The sequence below is a fragment of the Copadichromis virginalis genome, linkage group LG1 (assembly GCF_057382275.1).
Source record: "Copadichromis virginalis isolate Kocher_CV1m ecotype Utaka linkage group LG1, C_Virginalis_male_GT1.1, whole genome shotgun sequence".
In the NCBI taxonomy this organism is placed as follows: Eukaryota; Metazoa; Chordata; class Actinopteri; order Cichliformes; family Cichlidae; genus Copadichromis; species Copadichromis virginalis.
This window is the reverse complement of record NC_140618.1, coordinates 25371725-25388165: the sequence shown is the minus strand read 5'-3', so window position 1 is coordinate 25388165 and position 16441 is coordinate 25371725. Positions and strand designations below refer to the sequence as shown.

General features: G+C 39.8%; 1 protein-coding gene across 3 annotated transcripts in view; it reads right to left on the bottom strand.

Moving 5' to 3' along the window:
• Nucleotides 1-93: 93 nt before the first annotated feature.
• Nucleotides 94-16441, bottom strand: part of rasa3 (RAS p21 protein activator 3) — a 40155-nt gene continuing 23807 nt past the window's right edge. The window contains exons 6-25 of one of the 3 annotated variants that reach the window (XM_085456309.1): nt 14475-14555; nt 14279-14351; nt 12582-12655; nt 12375-12479; nt 12088-12244; nt 11843-11991; nt 11649-11763; nt 11475-11549; nt 11275-11398; nt 10789-10895; nt 10165-10242; nt 9950-10027; nt 9605-9678; nt 8806-8865; nt 5030-5136; nt 3948-4030; nt 3613-3821; nt 3419-3522; nt 3141-3324; nt 94-3009 (exon numbers count right to left, since the gene is read on the bottom strand). In XM_085456309.1, the coding sequence (XP_085312435.1) occupies nt 2934-3009; nt 3141-3324; nt 3419-3522; nt 3613-3821; nt 3948-4030; nt 5030-5136; nt 8806-8865; nt 9605-9678; nt 9950-10027; nt 10165-10242; nt 10789-10895; nt 11275-11398; nt 11475-11549; nt 11649-11763; nt 11843-11991; nt 12088-12244; nt 12375-12479; nt 12582-12655; nt 14279-14351; nt 14475-14555 (2113 nt within the window). In that variant the 3' untranslated portion in view covers nt 94-2933. Of the gene's footprint in view, nt 3010-3140; nt 3325-3418; nt 3523-3612; nt 3822-3947; nt 4064-5029; nt 5137-8805; nt 8866-9604; nt 9679-9949; nt 10028-10164; nt 10243-10788; nt 10896-11274; nt 11399-11474; nt 11550-11648; nt 11764-11842; nt 11992-12087; nt 12245-12374; nt 12480-12581; nt 12656-14278; nt 14352-14474; nt 14556-16441 lie in introns of all 3 variants that reach the window. The other 2 variants (XM_085456319.1, XM_085456329.1) reach the window with 2 other exon arrangements.

The following is a 16441-nucleotide window of genomic DNA, read 5'->3' as shown; positions in this document are numbered from 1 at the left end:
AATGATAGCAATAACGTCTTTATCAGTGAGATGCTACAAGATTGGCATACTTAGGCAGGGCAATTCTAACAAAACAATATAAATCTGCTAATGTGAGTTTGTACAGTAGACTTTACTGATAAGTAATAAATGACACACACCAGATTTGCATTAATAATTGTTTCATTTGGTTACTCGGGGGAAAACACATCACATTTTCACCATTCATTCAATTGTTTTATGTACACAAATAACAGGCTTATTTTAATACTTTTAAAATATTTGTACAAAATACACTGTTCTCCCTTTTATAATATGTGTTTATCTGAAGAGGCATCTGACTGCAAAACATCAGCAGATGTGCATTGTTAATTTGTGATCACTTGACAGGCTTATCGAGGGCTTGTTAATATTATTGCATGCTGAAACACCGTTATTGCATAATTCATTCCTTTTATGGGTATCGGGGTTGGAGGAGTCATACCCACACCAACTTCGCTGGGAATTCTGGGAAGGTTTGAATGAAAGTTATAATAAATATGAGTTTCATAAACCTGAGGAGAGTTAGTAACCTGTAGGGGGAGGAAAACCTGAAAGAGATTAAACCCAGGCTGCTCTCTTAATATTTTTTTACTGTTCATAAGACATCTGGGGAGAATAGATTGGCAAAATCTTCTTGAAAAGAAACAGTGATTGTATATGAGAGGAAAGAGGGGATACGCTACGTCAGGCCAAGAGTGAAGTAACAGTGTCTTCAGTATAATTACAGGCAGTGATCTGCCTTTCCTGACCTGTAACACTGTTTGATCAATTGGCAACACAACCCATCATGTCAGTCACATGTGTCCACACTGACAAAAACAAGCACACACCCACATAACAGACACACACACACCTCATCCAGCTCAGATACACAGCAAAATTTCCGTATGACAAGATAGAAAACAGAGTCAAATTGTTGAGTCAAATTGTTGTCCTTATTTGACCCACCCAAAAAACAAAAACATATAATTGGATTAGTTGCTCAGCTGTTTTACAAACAGTACAGTTATTTATTTTTTTAATATATTTATATATATATTTCAAAAATGAACTTTAGAAAAGTGATAACTGGCACTGTTTGGGATCCTGTGACCATGGGGGCGAACACCCGCGAGGCTACATAAGCACATACTTGGATTCAGAAAATACAAAAGTCGTGGTTTGTAGTCGCTTGCAGAGGCTGCTGTCTACACTTCACATGCACTGTCGGAGTGAAAGACAAAAAATGCGTCCGCCTTTGCGAAAGCGTGGGACAACACAACACAGCTGGCTAGCAACAATAAATCCTGTACCTTCAATAGATGGTGAGGCGCTTCACAGCAGGTAGCTTTTCAGTGGAATGCATATAAATAAGAGTTCAAACGACAAGGTATGGAGGGAGTGGGAGGCTAACTCACAGAAACAAAAGAACCACATTATTATTAGGTAACCAGCGGGGCAACACAATCAGTCACACTCTATCCATTTCACAATTACAAACTAAGACAGGTTAAAATGTTAGTTTGTGTAATAATTAGAAGTGTATCTGAAAATAAAACATCCCTGTTAATGATCTCATTTGTGATAGCTGAAGGGGGTAGACTGGCTTTTACTTATTTTCCTGCTTACACAGGAGTGAAACAGGCCTCTGAGTTAATGTCAAGCTGTGGGGCCTTAGCCCAGCGCTGTGTGTCGGGGAAAAGTGTCTTTCCATTTCATCATTAAAGCTGCTTTTCTGACATTAATTATATTTATCCACCATAAATGGACAGTGAGTGATGAAAATTGTGTCTTATGACACAAAACAGTTGCTCTGCTGTAGTTATTAAAGCCAGTTTTGTACTGGACTACACTGTACTCAGCGTTCTCTAATATTCTGTCTCCCTTTCTGTTTGTATCAGTATAACATACAGTAGTCCACTACACTGTACAGCTGTACCTGTAAAAGGACTTGTTCTGTCACGTGCACATTTTCTGCATCTAAAGAAACTGGTTTTGAATGATGTAATTTAAAGCATAACCTGTGCGGGCAAGGGGAGGGGGAAATGCCAACCTGGGTACTGGTTACATGACGACCAAATGACAGACCAAAGCTTTAAAAACAAAACGTGGAAAACTCTTTTAAAAGGGTTTAAAATGTGGGCTAAAACTGTGTGTGGAGAGATTTTCGGTAGCTTAAATGAAGTCACTTGGACTGTGAATGGGCCCGACGATCCCTTTGTTTGTTTTTTTGTGGCTCTCCCTGAACTTGTATCCCGAAGACGCTGGGGGGAGAAGCTTGAAAGTGAAAGGTACACAGGTATAACATCACCCGCAGAGGGGATAAGCTGCAGTCATTCCTTCTCGTCTGGAGCTTCGTCCGTCAGACGGCATATGAAAGGTAACAATTTCAACAACATTTAAAATAACCGCACACAAATCAAAGAGGTAAAAGTCGCTTTCTGAAAACTGTGCTGTGAGGCTTGTTCGTCCGAAGATTTGGAGGCGATTAAAGTGCGTGCTGGTCACTGTCAGAACTGTCCAGTGAAAACCTTTGTTCTCTCGTCACGTCATGTAAAGGAGACGGTTACCTCTTCACTCATATCCCTCCTTTCCTCCACAAGTGCTCCTCTTTTTTCTCCTCTCTCTCTTCTAAAAGTGAGGTCTGTTTGTCCGAATGTGGAGCGATGCACTTTGAGAAACTGCAGGTAGGTCCATATACGCGGCTCTTGGAGTTTGGCAACGAGTCGTAAAGTTGTCATTTTCTCAAAACACGATCAGATCGGGGTGAAAGGTTGCTTTGCTTCCACAAGCATCTTAAGGAAGTTATTTTAGACAAGGGAAATGCTTCAAAACTCAATACCAGACACAGAGCTCAGTTTCAGTGGATTTTTCTGCAGTAGAGAAAAATATGCTGGTTTTGTCCATCACAGAAACCGGATCCAGGGCTGTGGCTAGATGGAGTAGGTGGAGCTCTCAGACTGCTGGCGGATGTAGCACTGGAAACTCTTGTCTCCAATCGGATGCTCTCTGAGGACAAAGAAAAGGGAAAAAAAATGTGACTGCAGTGTTCTGAACTAGCGCCTCCACTTTGTTAAAGATACAATAAATGCATTCATCTATAACTTAACCTCCTAATACAACACAAGCAGTGCACGTACTGGCTGCCTATCTTTGTCTTCTTGAACTTGTCGCGTTTGTACTTGGTGTGCTGCTGTTCCAGCGTCTGCACGGCTGAAATGATCTGCTTCAGGGTTTTGTAGGTCTCCTGGGGGTCGTCTATGACGAAGGTGGAGTACTCCTCCTGCTCGGGGCCGTCATATACCGACTTACTGCCGCAGGCCTCTGCAGCGGGAAACGGAATGAGAGACGGAAATGTGAAAAAACACAAATGTGGGAAGTTTGAAAAAAAAAACAAAACATGCGCTTGGCATTTAACCTTGCATCTTGATCAGTTTGGTCATGTATGTGCTGAACAGAGAGTAAATCCTCTCGGTCTCTCTGTCACCATCTACATCCAGCTGGATGTTTGCCGGGAGGCCGCTGAAAAAAACGAAGCGTGCATGGAATGAGAGAGAGCGGAAACAAAGCACAGGAATGTGAAGCTGCGCAGATGTTAGCAACTTTATGTACCCGGTGCAGGGCGTACACCCGGGAGCCGTGTCTGCTGAGAGCTTGCAGCACAGCCAGTGGCCGTTGAGGTAGGCTGAGGGGTGGTAGGTGCTCAGGCGTTTGCGGTTGCACTGGCTGACTTTGGTCAGGATGTCGATCCAGTCGCGCGCCTCTACGCAGTTATTGGCCTGGATGTAGAGCGCCCGCTCTGGCTGAATGACCTGGAACATCTGAAGGAGGAGTGTGGGAAGAAAAGAGTGCAAGTTAGGTAAGAAAGTAAACACTTGTAGGAGAGATTTGGGCCCAAATGTTCAAACCCTCAAATATTTCACAAGGGCTCACAGGGGGTTCCTTACATTTTTCATTTTGAAAGACTCCTCCTCCAGCCGCTCTACAGCCAGAATGTTCTCTATGGGAATGCTGCAAAGAGCTCCCTCACCTGGTGGGAACAGGAACAACATCAGACATGGAACTGTTGAGGTAATAACAAACTGGATTGTTATGACTGTCATTGAGATGCGTAGTATGGTGTAAATACACATTTTATTTGACCTGTTCCGTCCAGCTTCTTTTCTTGTTAGGCTTTCTGCTTTGTGGCAAATTGTCGTGATAAGGAGTTGTAGTATTTTCATATGGACTTTTTTTTTTAAAGAAAAAAATTGTTTTACTCATATCGTAAGTTTTTAATCTAACAGTTAAAAGAGACAATTGGCTACCATTTCTAAGATGTTTAATTTGTTGCACTTTACACCCATGCAGATTGTTGAGATCAGTTTTAACATCAATTATAAGCTTGTGACTTCTCTTTGTAGGATGATATTTCACCTTTCTTCATTACGTAACCATTTAAAAATCAGAAAGAGATCTACATATGTGGAAGATCTAATACAAAAGATGATATTAGAAAGCACAGCTGGTTTATTCCACATCAGTTCATGAAATGAGTTCAGCCTGCCAGGCCATATCAAGATGTTGTCTAGGTATGAATGTGAGAGTGAATGAATAGTGGTATTGTAAAGCGCTTTGAGGGGTTCCGAAAAGCGCTATATAAATGCAATCCATTATTATTATTATTATTAGGTAGGATGATGCTTGAGCAGCTCCCAGAAGATAATTTTAAGCTATATTTCCAAATCTCTATCTCTATTTTTATGGCCTTTATAGACTTTTATCAGCAGGATGCACTCATAGGAAGTCATATGGTTTAACAAAGGAAGTTGATAACCACCATTGTGATTCCCATTTTTCTAAGTAGTATAGCCCTCTGCTTAAGGAATTTGAAAACTGCTCATGTATGTGTGTTCAGTAACCTAATATCCTCCACATATGTTGGATGATGAGTATGCAGATTCTGTCCCATGTCCCCACCATCCTGATGATACACAATCAGGTGAGTAAACAACGTTACTGGGATCACGAGCAGATCACAAGAGCGCACCTTTCGTTCTGTGGTAGGTGAATTCGTGGTTGGTGAGACGAAACCATCTCTTCTTGAAGTTTTTCATTCCAAACCGGTTTCTCCCCTGGGCTCTCTTTATCATGAACCTGTACAAAAATGGGAAAGAAAAATACGAGATGAGCATTTTTATTTCTTCACGCCGGAAAGTGTGCTACCTAAATGTGTAAGACGAAAAGCTATTTGTAAATGCCATTTTATTCGCTTAAAAGGGATCGGCTGCAGTCCTCTATTAATCATTCCAGTTACATGCTGGCAGTTATTTGAATTAACTGCTGCTGTACATGTTTTTTTTTTTTTTTAAGTACAGTACAGCTCTCATAGATCATGAGCCTATGAGTCAAAAAATGAGATGGGTCAGCAGGTAAAGGTACCAGTGTTTTTGCATATTTTACCCCAGTACCAACAAATTGTGCATAAATCACTGACTAAAACAGGATTCTAGTGATTTATTTCCAGCCTTCCATATAACCACTGATTTCTCTTTATTCCATTTCATTATGAAAATATACATGCTAGAGATGAAATGCAAGAAAAATGATGCATGACATCATCAGCACTCATTTTTTAGGGAATAAGCCAATCAATTTCTTAGTTGTTTAAAAGTTATTGTATTTTTTAAAGTTTTGTAAAACTGTGTTTACATGTCACTCTCTTTTGCGCCTTAATGCCATCAATATGATGTAAATATCCAATATAATGGATTAGATATCTTCAAGGATGTATTCTGATTTCTATAAACTGACATTCACATTCAATTAAAGGAACCAGTGGTTGCCTGTTGCTTGAAATCATTGTATTAAAATGTTTCTAATGTTTTGTGAAAGACACAATTCATTGTTAAAACATGTAAAACCACTGGTATGCTCCTTTTAAGGATAGTAAACAGCAGAAGGTTTTCATTTTTGCGTTTTAGGGGCCAAAGGTCATGTGAAATACAAAAGCACCAACACTTTCCCACAACACAATTTGAACTCTTTACTACAGAGTGAAGAACATGCTGGTCTCACACCTGCTGCAAGCTGTGTTGGAAACTCAGTTGTGTTTAGTAGCGATATGGTCACAGTCTAGACTCTAGAGTAAGGACATAAAGGGTCAGGATGGGGGCAGATATGTGATCCAAGAAATGCTCACACAGTAGTCCACCTGACATGTCTGTCAGGTGGAGTCAAAACCCCTTTGTCATCAACAACTCAAATTTTAAGTCAGTCTTTACTATTTACTTGCCATTTATCAGTCAGCTAATACATTTACCAGTTATTGGTCACTATGTCTAGTAATGAATTTTAGCTGTTTGTTGTGTTTAACAACAAACTGTGTTTACTTATTTGCACTGTTAGCAAACAATTAAGTTATATTTAGCTATTTTGACTGTAAATTCATACTTTTAGTTAACAATTTCAACAACTAACCATATTTTTAGTTAATAATTTCTAACCATTTGGTCATAATTTAAGCTAACACCCAATTTAATAGCTGTTCATTATGTTTAGTGACCAATATTATCTTTTTGTTTCATGTTTATCCATACCATTAGCTAACAATTAATTTTTATTGAGCTAATTTTATAAAGTTATTGCAATTTTAAATCCGGTTTTAATTAACACTTTCATCATGAATCATTTTAGTCAAAATTTAACCATGATTCTATTTAACAGCTATTTAGTTTAGTACCAGTGTTTACCAAAAGCTGTGCTTGTTAATCTGTACCATTTAGCTAACAATTGACCTTTAGTTTAACTGTTTAGCATGCTTAACCATAAACTGTGGTAACTTCATATTGTTAGCTAGCGTTTAACTTAAACTGAGGCATTTTAACTGTAAAGCCATAGTTTTCGCTAACGATTTTAACTGCTAACCTTTTTTTTTTAAACGAATCATTCCCAACCTTTTAGTTATAGATTTAGCTATGACTCTATTTACCAGCTACGTATTGTGTTTAGTGACCAGTGTTTGATTAGAAGCTGTGCTTGTTTAACCATATAATTAGCTGACAACTAACTTTTATTGAGCTAACTTCACTATAAATCAAATTTTTAGCTAACAATTTAAATTGCTAACCACATTTTTAACGACTGACTTGACTACCTTTTTAGTCATATTTTAGCTCACTCCATTCAACAGCTATTGATTATATTTAGTGACCAATTTTAACAGTTTTTCATGTTTAATTGGAAACTTTGCCTTTTTATCTGTAATGTTAAGTCAGAGTCTTACTCAGTTGTAGCTTGCTATTTTAACTGTAAATGCATATGTATAGCTAATAAATAAAATTGCTTAATCTTAATTTTGTCATATCCAAAGTTTCATCATTTTATAGCAGTATCCGGTTGTTCAGTCTGACGTCACTAGCCGTGTCTGGACCTAAACTCCGCTGCAGGTCCATATATCAATCGATCACTATGGCATTACTGAGAGTTGAAAAACTGTCTAAAGTCTTTCATCTTTAATAAAATGATCAGCGTTCTGCTCTACCAGGTGTAACAATTGAGTTTAACATCCAGGCATCCATGAAAATGGAATTTATGACATTTAACGGAGTTAGAAGTTAGCAGGGAGTTAGCTCGCTAGCTTCTAAATACAATATAGCATGTCCTGACTGCGGGGTTTTGGAAACAAATTAAAACGTACAGCTCTGCTATCACTTCCAACATAAATGAAGACAGAAAACTAAACAGCTAGCCCAACTGAAGTTGGGCTAGCTGGTATATAATGATGTGCTACGTGACCGCTAGCGACACAGCTATGTTAGCATAATATAAACAAGCTAACTTTTTTCCACTCGATAAAAGTTAACGTGAGTGTTCTCGGTGGTCAGGAACAAATGTAATCGCATGGCAGGATGCTGTAAAAGGACCAAACTTCAGCCAGGAGAACAACTGAGATAATCCATCCATAATACGAGGTTAGTCATTCATATACTGCTGCATGGGCTGGGCTGTAGTTACATCCTAAGGTTTTAAAAACTGAGCTTAAATAAATGATTAGCGGTAATAAAAGCTGAGGGAGGTCAACAGTGATCACTGACTGTTTTAGGAGCTTTTTGAGATTAAATAGAAGAAAATACATAACATTAAACATGTTAACAACACAAAAGCCATATTAAACGCAGACTACTTTAGGCCCGGAAGTAGGATTCATCGCGTCATCACTGAACAACCGGATAGCATTTGCCAATTTATACTTTTTGCAATTATTTTAGCTAGCTATTTCCCCTTTTGACAATTACTTTGAATTATTTTTTACTATTTTACTATAAACTTTTAACTAAATGAAATATAAAATATAATTTTTGTTTTGTTTGTGTTTTAACTTTAATAAAATACACCCTCTCGTGACATACTGTACCCTTGGTTAACAATCACTGCAGTAACCCACCCCTGCGGTCACACTAAGCATGTCTGGCATTTGGAGGAACAACAAATTATGGCCATCAACACTGGTTACACTTCCTAAGTAAGCAGGCTTAAATGTGTACACTTTACTTTATACCATTACAGCCAGTGTATTCGTCGGTCTACTGCCATGTAAATGCAGAAAGATTAAAATCCAGAGCAGATAATAAGAGTTTCAGATAGTACAACAAGACAGACCACTTGTATACAGGTCAGATATAAAGTAAAGTGCAGCAGCATCTACCACAGCGCATGATGTTGGTGGGAGAAAAAAAAATACCCGGACTGATTTAGGTGGGGACACAGTGCACAAACAGTAGGGGGGTCTCAAGGGGCAAAGCCTTTATATAGAGAATCTCTTACCTGCCCTTCGTGCCTTTTGACCCCTTCCCATCAACCCTCTTTATAGTGAGTTTTACACTCCTACGCACAGTTGCAGAAACAAAAGAGGGTGGGGATGCTGGTGAGTGAATTGCTGGCACAACTAATGTCAAATGGAAACTCTCCTCCTCTTTAATGCCTCATTAGAAACATCAGAACAGCCAACGTGTCAGCACAAAAGAATCTGTTTACTACCTCAGATGGAGCTTTTCCGGAAATGTTTACTTTAAGGAGTCAGGTATGTAAAGGCTGAATCTGCTTCACTGTAACGCAAAGGTTTAGTCTGACAGTCAGATTAGGTTAGTTTTGCATAAAGACGGGAAATGGGGGATCAGACTTATCGGCTGCACATCCATGATGTGATCTCACGTTCCACCACACCCCAAAGACGGATTGAGATCCAGGGAGGGTGGAGGGCATTTTAATATAGTTTAATACAGTGAACCCATTGTCATGTTAAAGAAACTAATGATGATTTGAGCTTCATTACATGGTCAAATATGGGCAGCAGCCTCCAGCAGTCATCAGAAGATGGTCAGATCAATGTTTGATGTATTGTGTGTTTAGAGACGCTTTTTTGCATGCCTTGATGTTGCCGTTCCATTGGCTTAAATTAGTTCTTGATTAGATATTTGCTTTAATGGACAGTTAAACTGGTATACCTAATAAAGTGGCCACTGTGGATATGACCACCTATCTAACGAAGAAGAATCTCGGAGGAGAAGTATTGGAGCTGTTTATAGTCTGCATCTTAAAAAGTTTTAGAAAGCAGGCTCCTTACCCCTCTTTGAGCATGATTGGCGTCTCAATGCTCTTTTGATCCCATTTTCCAGACGTGGAGATCAGATCCAAGAACTGTGGAGGTTAAGCGTAAGAAGGCCATCAATCAAAACGTTTATTGCTGTGGTAAAAGTCTGGGTCGGGCTCATGTGCCATCCCAGTTTTTTTATATCTGTAAAATGAATGCTTTCACATCATTTTATTCACTCATTTATTATCTGTTCATCTGTGTTTATTCTACTTGTGACACGCAAGACTAAAAGACTATTTGATCGTGTGTGTGCTGACAGGCAAAAATTCACTGAATGCAAGAAACGTGAAAGAAAATCAAAGATCAAACACTCACATTCTTCACAGCGTCTGCATATTTCTGCTCGTTGAAGTAGTCGTAAAAAGCAGCCATGTAAGACTCTTTGAAATTGGCCTTGAAGGACACAAAAAAAAGTATGTAAAGAGACAAGAGGTCAGCATTTTTGAACACTTAGACTGAAATACAAAGGAAGTCCAGCTCAGAGACAGGAACGAAAACAGAAAAACTGCACGCTGAGCTGAGAAACTCACAGATTTTGACTTGGCAAGACTCCCCAGGGTCTGGATCGTCTTAGATATGAGGGTGAGGGTTCTCGAAGTGGCAGGGTCCTGAGGGCAGGAAAGGGCGAATAAAATAAAATTCTCAAGCAGGACCAGAGCACAAAAAAGTAAAGCAGGAATGTTTAAACTTGGTTAGCTCTGAATCATGAAATAATTGCCAAAAAAAATATTTTGTTCTTTATTAAACTTTTATTACATTAATAAAAATGAATAATATTTGCTACATCTGGCTCATAAATATAAATAAATATGGCAAATAATAAATCTGTCAGCACAAATAAAAGTGTAAAGCTCCAGAAAAAGATCTGGTATCTCACTGCAAACTTTTCTGTGTTTTAATTGTTATTGTTTATCTACAACTTAGTTATTTTTGTGTACTATAAAGGCAGTGGTGGAGGTCTTTATTAGTAGGAAAGGCTGTAAAAACTATTAAAAAAAAACACAGTTAAAAGGTCCAAATCCATGCCTCCCCTTCCCATTTTCCAAAGCCGTCCAGTGGGTCAGACTGGGGTCTTTGCTGGACCGATTCTGGCCCCCAGGCCTTATTTATGACACCCCTGCACTAGGCGTTAAAGGGTTAACCATCAAACTCACCGGATGGTGCGGTCGTAGATGGAACAGGTTTGGAGAGAGGATGGCTGGAGCGAAAAAACGGAGGAAGATGAAACTGCTCACTGCTGTGTATCGGACGTCTTGGTCAACTAGAGAGCAGAAAACAGAAAGTTTTGATTAGACCTGTTCTGAAAGTCCACAACTTCACAAAAACAGGACTGATGCAGGATATCCACACAAAGAAAACATGTAAAAGCTTCTTCGTTCTGAATGAATGCAGTGCCATGTAATGGCCAACAGGAGGCAGCACAGTATAAGAGACACAGTTCATAATGTGTTACAGATGACCTTAAGGGTTGTAAAGGAGGTTTAAGTGTTTAACAGAGCATAAAAAGCCTTTCTGTTTCTGAGTGAATAGAAAAAAAAAGTGTCCTTGGACATCTTGCACATCCTTTACCATCCTTTATTTCCTGTTTCATATTAGCAGCTTTTTTCATCCCCCTCTAAGCCATTCATTCTCCAGGTTACCTTGGAAACGAGTGGCAGCAGACTCTCGCAGAGAGAAGAAGATATCACACATGACGGTGGGACAGCGAACACCAGAGGTTGTGATAACGTTGAAGATGCGGTCTACATAGTGACGAAGGTTTTCCTGAGGTGTGAAGAGCAGGAGTCAGAAAACACGCACCGGCACAAACTAACAGACTTCTTTGGTTTCTCCTTCTTACCCTGTTCGTCTCCAGGTTTTCTGACTCTTTGAGCTTGACGGGGTCGATTTCACAGGGCTTGTGTTCAGTGCAGATCTGCGGCGAGTTAGAAAAGCGTGCGATTATTATTTCATGAGAGATTTTTCAAACGTAACTCGGGGAAATGAAAAACGTGTTGACATCAAAGTGTCACACCTCATCTATAATTGGCTTGAGCGTGACTTGGAGATAGTGCATTCCTGCCAGCTTCATGGTCTCATCGATGCACTTAGAAGTCAGCGAGTTTCCCCTGAAAATGGTGTTTGGATCCCTGCGAAAAGAACAAAAAAGTGAGAATTTGGAGTGAAAACAAACAAATACTGGTCTAAAAGTTGTAATGAGTCACTCACTGTGTGCGGTTAATTTCAGCATGAGCAATGGCGCTGATGAAAGGCACTATTTTGCCGTAATGAAGAAAGAGACGCACGAGAGGGATGGCGGCTTCTTGCTTCTCTCGACACACCTCCCCGAGAGTATGAGCTGTGGACGCTGAAACGGGCTGAACACAGAGGAGGGGGGTTGAGAAACGGCGGTTAGCAGCACGATTAACAGTACTTGAGTGGGGGGGAGGGGTTAGCAGAGCAGGTGCACACACCTCGACATTAGCGGAGTGCAGCAGCAGATCTCTGAGCGGAGTGTAGTGTTCGGAGGGGAAGACGTGGTCCTCGGTGTAAACGATGTTCAGACGCAGAGAGCCGAGCTCATCAACCTTCACAGACTTCCCCCCGTTCTCCCTGGGCTGCAGAAAGTACCTGCACAGGAAAAAGTGTCGTTTTATAACATCTTTAAAACTAGACTGGATTAAAAACGGACAGTTGTAACATGTAATCCTAAAGCGAGGACTGGGTGGAGGGTGGAATGTGTGCCCTGTTTTTTTCTCACCATGCGTCGTGTACTCCGGCCTGACCCAGGACCCGCAGGGGCACACGCACACCTCCCAGAAACTCATCCCCAAACTTCAGATTGCTGGCGTTCCACAGGTCCACCCTGAACACAAAGAGCATGGAACCGATCAAACACCAGAGAGGCTTGACGCCATGCCAAGTTCAGCGCTGATCCCGGCACAGACAAGACAGCAAACTGACTCACCTCAGCGCCAGTTTGTCAACATCCTCCTCTTCAACGTCAAACTGCCGCTTTGTGTAGCTCAATGGCCGCGTTACCTAGAAATGGAGAAAGTTTCAATTTGTTTACATCCTATTTAAAAAAAAAACGATTTTAAATCATTTTGGGTGCAAAAGAGGATCTCGCTCACGCTGGTTTGGGGCAGTAAGAAAAGACATTTTGAAGCAATGAAACAAAAAACCTGATCACATGACAGAAATATGATGGATGGGCTATGTTAGAGCGAGGGGGGAGGTGCTGCCAGCTGAAAGCATGACAGGCAATGCACAGTTGTGTTCATGTGGTGGTTAGGAATAAATAGGACGTTCTTGTCGGCTAGAAATCAATGGGCCAGATTGTTTGGTTTGTCTGAATCAATCACAGTCTTGTCCTGCTGTCTGCTGGTGCTGCAACGAGGAGGCCACGGCAGAGTAAGTTCCTCAGCGAGAAGGAGGAGCAAACACAAAAATGTCAGAGTGAGCGAGGGTTAACGGGGTCAGTGTGATAGGGGGTGTATGAAAAATATCTTTACATATAAGCTAATGCAAAGAGAGTGTTTTTTTTCCCAAAGAACATTTTTCTAATTTGTTCACATGTAACGTTGCTAAGCTGTGCTGCCATGTTTTGTTTTCTCTCTAAAAAAAGCTTTTTTCCTCTTGGATCATTGCAACGCTCTGACCTTGGGGTGAATTTGCTGGGACGTCCACTCTTATAAAGATCGTGGCATTGTGCAAACATAGATTTTCCAGAAAGGCAAACAGCTAAAACTTCTGCTTTTAAAGAGGTGATCACACTTGCTGATGATCAGTTAATCAGTGGATTTAATTAACGGCACCTTGATGATACTGACCGAGAAGTAAGGTTGTACTTAGTCTTTCACATGAGTGCACGAAATCCCGTGAAAACTTTCTGTTTCACATGACTGTAGCTTGTTGATACTAACTATACATTAGCTTGTTAGCATTTGTTTATTAGCCACGCTTGTTTTTGTAAAAGTTACAATGTCTGCTTTATTTCTACAATTAGTAATCACAGCTCAAACCCCCCCCGCCCCCAATTATTTATCTTATGCCTCCCCTCAGTTCCTGTCTTTTTAATGCCTCGCTGCCTGAAAGCCCACTTTGGAAGCAAACCTGCTCCTAAACTTCCAGCAAACATGCCCGAGTGAGCTAACAGGATATTATGTCAAAAACAGAGTGATAGCAAACACCTGGCATTGCCACACTGCCCCAAAGCCTTGGAGTCAATAGCTATGAGGGCTCTACGTAGTTATGCTCTTCATACAGACCACAATTTACTATCTTAGATTCTAAAAATCAATAATTCAGCTCGTGTTTAATGTATGTGAAGCCTGTGCAAATACCACTGCTCATTCAGTGGGAGGAACATATGAGGTTCGAGGTTTTTCACTAGCCATGAAAACCTCTAACTTGATACAAAAATGAGGTGTTGTTCACGAATAGTTATCAGTAATTTGGGAATAACCCCTCCCCAAGTAAAACACAACAGTTTAACTCATCAATAACCTCGTTCAAGTGTAATAAAGAGAATTATAAGGTCAATGGCCTTTCAGAGGAACTGGGATTGTGAATCAGGCCACATTTTACATGAAACTGGAAAATTGACAATTACACTTATTTGTATTGTTAATATATATATCTTTTCATTTCTTGACACACTACCTCAAAATAGAAAACCTCCTCAAACTGTGGATTGTTGGTTTTTCTCTTCACCTTAGTCTTCTTGGCTTCTGACCTGAGCGGTAAAGAAAAGCAGATGGAGATAAATCATCCACATCCATGTATATTCAAAGCTAAACGTGATAAAGTTGTACATGCTGACTTCTAAAATCACACTTAATTGTGTAAGATCTCACACCTTGAAGGACCTAGCAAGGACACGGCAGCGTAGGGGTCACATTGGCCGTTGACAATCGGAAGACCTTGGCACTCCAGTACTCTGCAGAAACAGACGAAGTGAACATCAGCGAATGAGCACACACACACACACACACACACACACACACACACACACACACACACACACACACACACACATCATAGTCCTACAAGTTGTGTCACAATAACAGCTGTAAAAACCCAGATGTTCTTTACAATATACTAATTATTTTAAGTTCAGGTGTTCTAATCTCCAATCCTTAATAAAAGAGGAGTTGGCTCAACTGTTTCCTTCATTTAAAAATAGCAGCAAAAGAAAAAAAAGGTGAAGGATGAAGAGATCGCCAAATACCAATGGTAAAACAAAACCGTCTGAATATACTCCTGGAGGACTCTTAAAGCCCCATTACACTTTACATAATCAGTTAATGATATTACTCGTAATAGGGTCATGAGTACTGTTAAGATCATTGAGAGCTGACACCCAATCTCCCAGCCCTGCACACCCAGTAAGAGCCTCAGACCTCTAGTCAACCCGCCTATAGGATAAGAACAAAAAAGAAGCTATTATCAACACAGAAATAATTGCTATTGTGCACGTAGCATCCGACCACATATGCAAGTTTCTGTGGAGGTAAACAACCAGCAAACAACCTGCATGCAAAAAGTAGATGACTGTGCTTTTGTGATTATTTGAGTTTATTCTGGAGGTTCTCAGTATCTTAGTGCTAAAAAAAAGACTCAATACAGCTCAAAATTCATTTAAGAATCAATTTTTTCTAATTTGAAGACATTAAAGAAATTTACCTGAATACACCTGCATATACTTTTTGAGATAATTGGTGACATCTGAAGCCTTTGTGAGAATTTAAGGATGTTTTTCCTGCTGGTCAGGCTAAATACAGTTTAACCCATGATTAATGTCTTTAAATCACTCCTGTGCCTTTCCTGGAGAAAACGTCCATTCAGCTTTACCCACGGACTATTTAACAACAGACAATGTGTCACCACTTCCTGTCATTGTGCAAAGAAAAAGCGAGGCCAACACATCTCAGAAATGGGTGCTGACATCTTGGGCTGGTGATGTCATTTGAAACAAGAGTTTTCTGGGCATACACGTTCCCTGTAGACTTGTTTTGCTCTTAGCTTGGTTTGCACCAGCGCAAAGTGGCGACTTCAGGTCCACCTGTCAAGAATGTGTGGCTTTACCAGGTTGAAAAAAAATCCCTCAACATCTTAAAATAATACAAAACCAATTACATACATGAATAAAACTATTCTTTTTTTTAAAAATTCCAATCATTGCCATCATTCTGTTTGATTTAGAAAAATAGTTTGAATGCCAGCAGCTGGCACACAGTGACCATCGAGGCATTCTGGGACAAATCCCCCACCGGGCTGTGCTGAGAAACACATGAAAAAAAAAAGATGTAAGAAAGTAATTCCCTCTGAGCTGTTTGGCAAGTGCCTGTGCCAGTTTTAAATCCAGCGCCATTCAGCAACTACAGTCACGACCCAAGCGTCACTTGTGAGAAGTTACAGGAAAATAAGATCACATTAAAACCATCAAAACTGTATCTTTAGGGAAATAGACAAAGATTTAGTTTAGAGGAAACTAAACACAGGAAGGCTTTTGGTCCATAAGTGACACCCAAGAATTGTGATTTTTCTAAAAAATATGACATTTATTTCACTTCTTTCATTATAAATAAACACACTGCATTTTAAAGTAGATAATATAAAGATTGTTTACACTTTATAGTATAAAAATCTATGATCGCCACATTTTATTAAGTTATTGACATCTTGCATATTCTAATTTCTCCCCTATGGTATAATGTAAGTATATTTTTCATCTTATTTGTGTGACGTAGACAGTTTATATGCTACAAAAAGCAAGCTGTTAAAAAGTTCCCTTTTAAAGCACAAAGAACTAAAAACTAACCG